Source organism: Orycteropus afer, unplaced genomic scaffold (assembly GCF_000298275.1).
Source record: "Orycteropus afer afer isolate SDZICR_OR568_19922 unplaced genomic scaffold, OryAfe1.0 scaffold00003, whole genome shotgun sequence".
Taxonomy (NCBI): domain Eukaryota; kingdom Metazoa; phylum Chordata; class Mammalia; order Tubulidentata; family Orycteropodidae; genus Orycteropus; species Orycteropus afer.
Window position 1 is genome coordinate 28,094,086 of NW_006921590.1, and position 5,803 is coordinate 28,099,888.

The 5,803-nt window shown below is 35.8% G+C and overlaps 1 protein-coding gene across 1 annotated transcript in view; it reads right to left on the reverse strand.

Moving 5' to 3' along the window:
• ACAD11 (acyl-CoA dehydrogenase family member 11) overlaps positions 1-5,803 on the reverse strand; it is a 140,610-nt gene that overhangs the window by 90,717 nt on the left and 44,090 nt on the right. The window contains exons 8-9 of the mRNA XM_007936963.2: positions 5,417-5,523; positions 4,212-4,338 (exon numbers count right to left, since the gene is read on the reverse strand). Coding sequence (XP_007935154.2) covers positions 4,212-4,338; positions 5,417-5,523 — 234 coding nt within the window. The remainder of the gene's footprint in view (positions 1-4,211; positions 4,339-5,416; positions 5,524-5,803) is intronic.

The following is a 5,803-nucleotide window of genomic DNA, read 5'->3' on the forward strand; positions in this document are numbered from 1 at the left end:
TACTTCCGTAGTGATACTGCCTCGGAAACCCAAGGAGGGGTCGCTATGAGTCGGGGCTGACTCGACGGCACATAACAACAACAACAACAACAACTGTGTTTTATAAGAAACACACTGGGTAATACAATTACTATGTCCTAATCTCTAACTACATTTTTCTGATACTACAGTCTTGAGAAATTAAATCATGGAACTGTTTAAATATTTATTTTAAAACATATATTATTTAATACTCCTTTTTCTAAAGTTCACCCATTTAGAGATTTACAAACTTTATTGTGGTGTGTGATAGAACTCAGAATTAAAATAAAATTTCTCATTACAAAGAAGTTTTATTTAGTTCTTAAAACATGAAAAATATTTTTTTGATGAAATAAGAAAGCAGTAAACATGCTTGGTGCCTAGTCAGTCTTTCCAAAGTATTGCCTTTAATATGCTAGTTCTTCAGTTATTTATTGAGACACTAGTTTGGAGTATGTTGGTTCAGAATCTTGACTGGAAGTCTACAAATAATTTTGTAACATAATGTGTTTTTCACTTTAAGCTTAAGTCTATTAGAAAGAAAAAGTTAACAGTTCTTCTCTAGTGCATTTCTAGACTCAGCAGGAAAACATGATTTATGTTACCATCATGTTAAAAGTGCTCTCTCACACATAACATTGTTAGTTCCTGTTAAAATGCTATTTTTAGGATTCCTTTGCCATTTTAAATAGGAAGAAAGGGCTTTTAATATTTTCATAGATAACTGATTCTTATGTTCTCAGCCTCCACATCAGTTTTAGATATCCAGGAAGTTTCAAAAGGCCATTAGAATAATTACAGTAAAGCTTACCCTTTTTTCCACTATAGATATTTTAAAATTTTTATAAAAGTGCAAAGAAAAAGTAATCAAGAGAGCTAAATGTAGGTACTGTCAACATGTTGGTATATTATATGATAAAATCTTATTTTCTAGACATAACTGGTTTGATTTTTGTAAGGGTAGTTATAACAATGTTGAATAGAATCATATAGACTCTCTTCCCGTGCCTTTTGAAAAAGCTATTTACTTTTCTCTAAATATCACTCCTAATGTGTGTTTCATAGATTGGGATTAGTATTGTTCAGAATTATTCTATAGAAGAAAACAGTTTTTATTTATTTATTTTGTAAATATATTTTTGTGTATATGTATGTGGTAAATACATAGGTAACAAAAAATTTGCAGGAGAAACAGGTAGGAATCAAGGAGCACTAATGGCACAGTGGTTAAGCTAACCAAAAGGTTAGCTGCTAACCAGTAGGTTGGCAGTTTGAAACCATCATCTGCTCTATAGGAGAAAGATAAGGCATTCTGCTTCAGTAAAGATTATAATAGCCCAGGAAACCCTGTGAGGCAGTTCTACTCTGTCCTATAGGGTCATTATGAGTAGGAATCAATTCAGCAATGGATTTTGTAAATGGGAACCAGGCAGGCTGATGGTGAAGGCAGGGTCTTCATGAAACTCCTCCCCTACAAGGGAAAAAAAAAAAGCCAAAATATGGAGGATCCTATGCTAGGACACCACTTGTCACTTTAGAAGCCCTGGCTTCTTTGAAGCAGATCATTACTCTCTTTAGAGTAAGTACTACTACAGCTTTCTGTCTGTTGGATAGAAATGTTAGAGACCAACCCATGCAGCCTTTCTGCAGATAATTCCTCAGTTAAGCAGCTCAATTTTTCTTCTTCTCACTCTTGCTCTTCATATCAGCCAATCACAGGGGGCTCCACCATGAAAAAATGGTTACTACCCCTGCTGCAGCCTTCTCTGATTTCTGTTGAGATGAGGTTTCCTCTATTATATTCCTTAGTATGGATTCATTTGGCTTTCTAATTCCAGTTTTTATTCTACTTTTAAAACTTTCAGTCTTTTGATGTATCACCCTCCTGTTTTCCCATTATATAAATGTATTTTATTTTTTCAAAAACTTCTTTGTTGTTATTTCCGTGGGATTTTATTTGAGGGAGAGAGGGTAAATGCTGAATTCAGTCTACCACCTTGAACCAAAAACGTTGCATCCTCTTTTAAATACCTAAAAGTTCAGTGTTTTAAAGCTCAAAATTGAAAAAAAAGAAAACAGAGCAGAAAGTCTCCAAAGTGATACCTTAATCACTGAACACAAATGAGAGATGACTATGTTACAACTTCATCAAATTAAAATTGTATGTACGTTATCCCATTCTGTGAGCTGAGTTCATCTTAACCCAGATCTTTACTAAAAACATGGTAATTGTTCATTTAATTCAAGTAATAACATTATCTGCCCCATAAACACATATCAGCTCTGAACATTTTTGTTGAAAGAAGTTCTGGTCATTTTTTATTTTCATATTTGACTTTGCCAGAATAGCTCTAGAATTCTCAGAATCACAGATGATTAAAATGAGGATTTATTATATAACCAGTCTTACTTACTCATGTTCTTGATGAAATAACTGAGGCCCAGAGATAAAGTTACTTGCAGACCTCCTAATTCATGGCAGGGTGGACTACAATCAATGTCTTACAATTTCTGCACCAGAGTTCTACCCACACACATACCCTGCCCAACCTCCCTTACATTTTTTTTTTTTTTTTTGTTGTGCCATTATTGTGCCACCATTATTGCTATTCTTTTCCAAAATATTCCACTACCATTAACTTAAACTCAATGCCCTGCAGACAAAAGCTTCTCCTTTCCCCCTCGCTCCTACCCCTGGTAACCACTAAGAATCTTTGGTGTGTGTATATATATATATATTCCCCAACCTATCTAGGAATTTAGCCTCCTCTCCCCTCCCATCCTTGGTAACCAACAAAGAAAGTTTCCTTCTATGTATAAATCTTTCCATGAGTTATTACAAGTGGACTAATACAATATTTGTCCTTCTGTGATTGACTTATTTCACTCAGCATAATGTCCTCCAAGTTCATCCACATTATGTGATTCTACATTAGTCTTTAAGGTTGCATAGTATTCCATTGTGTGTATGTACCATAGTTTGTTTATCCATTCCTCAGTTGATAGGCACTTAGGCTGTTCCCATCTCTTTGCTATTGTGAATAGTGCTGTGTGAACATGGCTGTGCATATATCTGTTCGTGTTCTGCCTCTTACTTCTTTAGGATATATACCTAGTAATGGGATTGCTGGATCAAATGGTATTTCTACTCTCTTACATGTTTTCATAAGAGCTTTCCTCTTTTCTTCATAGCACTTATCATCTCTTGGTTGATGGCTTTCTTCTTTGCTAAGTTGTAAGCTACATAGTAGTATAAGCCCTGTCTATCTTTTTCTTTCTTTTACCCTTAGTAGCTCCCCAGGTACCCAAACCATTATTAACCCACTACCATCAAGTCAATGCTGACTCACAGCAAACTTATAGGGCAGAGTAGAACCACCCTACAAGATTTCCGAGGTTGCAATCTTTATGGAAGCAGATTGCCACATTTTTCTCCCATGGAGTAGCTAGTGGGTTCTGAGCACTTTAATCACTGTGCCACCAGGGCTCCTAACGCATTATTAGGTACTTGATACTTATTTGTTAACTGAATGAGTTAACGTACTATGTTGCCTCTCCACTCTCAGTGAACTGAAACTTAACATCTTAAAAATACTATCTGAGGGAGGAGAGAGGTCATAGGCTCTATGAACATCATGAAATGATATGCAAAATTTTGGGGGTACGTCCAATCATGTAGTTTACAGTTCTCATTAAATTCTCAACGGGATGTATAATGATAATTTAAAAAATTATTTAGGAATCCAGCCTTACAATCAACCAGTCCCCTTTGGCTTATTTTTCATTCCACAAACTTATCTGTGGTATACCCTTTGCATTCTTCTCAAGCTTGGAACTTCCTGTTAGCAGCTCAGTGCTAGGGTAAAACAATTGCTATTGAGTCAATTCCAACTCATGGTGACCCCACGTGTGTCAGAGTAGAACTGCTTTCAAGGTGATTTTTCAGAAGTAGTCTACCAGCCCTTTCTTCTGAAGTACTCTGGATAGAGTCAAACCAACTATTTGGTTAGTAGCTGAGCAACTCTTTGCATCACTCAGGGACTCCCAGCGCTGGAGTAAAGAGAGGAATCTAGGTAAGGATTGATGGCAAAGATAATGATACCACCTTGGCTTCTATTCCTGGAAGCAGAGGTAAGAAGTAAGTTATCAACAGTCCTTTAACACAAATACATTGTTTATATAATATTTACCTTTTCAGCTGGAAGGATGTGTTGTTTCATGAAATACTTCACCCTTGTGAGGACTTCCTGGCCTGTCCTAGTCTGCATAAACATGTGTCCAGTAGTATCCGTCTGTGGTTGTATAATATTAAAAGTTCTTTAAAAAAAAAAGCATGACAAAGATGTCCCAAATCATTATATGTTTCTGAATATAATAGGAAGTCTTTCCACCCCATCCCTTCAACCCCTCAGAATGACTTGCTATGTTTTGTTTTTTGTTTTCTTGTCTCTCATATTATAGAGAGAATACAGAATCATTATATTTTGTACATTAAATTTTAATGCTTAAAGTACTATTTAGGGGAAAACATATGAGCCTGGAATGACCTCAGTCAAGGTGGTTTGAATCCTTATTGAAGCCACCTGTCAGAATCTCTTAAAAAATGAAGCAAAGACATTGAACATAAATTTAATAATTATTCTTTGGTATATATCTCACAAATACAACCACTGGATGGCATTATAAATAAAATCTTCATTGGTCTTTATGAAGGGCAACACAGTAAGTAGTTATGTTGTCACAAATGTCCATCTGTAAGATGAGCCGTAAAAAACAACTGTCCTAATGCTATGCCATGGGTACTGGTGACTTAGGGAGGATTTCCAGGGAAATCACTGGCCACTTGGATAGAAATGTGATTGGCAAAGTGTGTTAGATGACTCACAAAGTGCTCTGCTGGTGGAGACTTTGAAGTCACAGATCCTTATGAAGGTCTGAATAAAATTTCATGAAACGTGACAGTGGCAGAAAGCAGTATTTCGAAATCAGTAAGTCATTTTATAGAATATGTAATTTTAAATAGTGACCCTTCTTTGGGTTTCCGAGGCAGCATCACTATGGAAGTGATTGCCCAGCCTTCTTCCGAGAGGTATGTGTAAGTAACAAATATTATAAGGAAACATTTAACAATCCTTTCTGTAGCTTTAACAGTTTAGGAGCTCTGGTGGCATAAAAATACTTTTCATTACGAATATGGGGATTTACTTTATATTTGAGGTTACTTTATTTTTAGCATATAAGCGATTTCCTAAACAACTGCTGTGGTTAGAAGAAGCAATCATAGTGCAAGCGATAAAAACAATTCCTATCCTCCTAAAGTTTATAATATTTACTACCTGTTTTAAGTACAATAACGGCTCTAATTTGAGTTAGCCAAGCAATCAGTTTTGCTTGCCTTTTTGAAAGTTGTAATCCAGTTTCTGCCAGAGGTTTCACAATATCGGCAAACAGAAAGCTATTCTCTGATGCATTATTCCCCAGAAGATAGCGACTATAGACTCCCTGTAAGTAAATTAATAGAGAGCAATTAAGATTTATTGAAAATGATCCTTCAACTACTCTATAAGTCTATCTATAGTTTCTCAGCTACATGAGTCACACAGTATGGAATAGGTTCCAGTAAATTTACTGTTGTTATTACCTAAACTCACAAATTACCAAGATGTAAACCAGACTATCACTTCTAATAAATTATATGTAGAGATAATTGTTGTTGTTGTTGTTGTTATGTGCCGTCGAGTCAAACCCAACTCATAGCGACCCCTCCTTGGGTTTCCGAGGC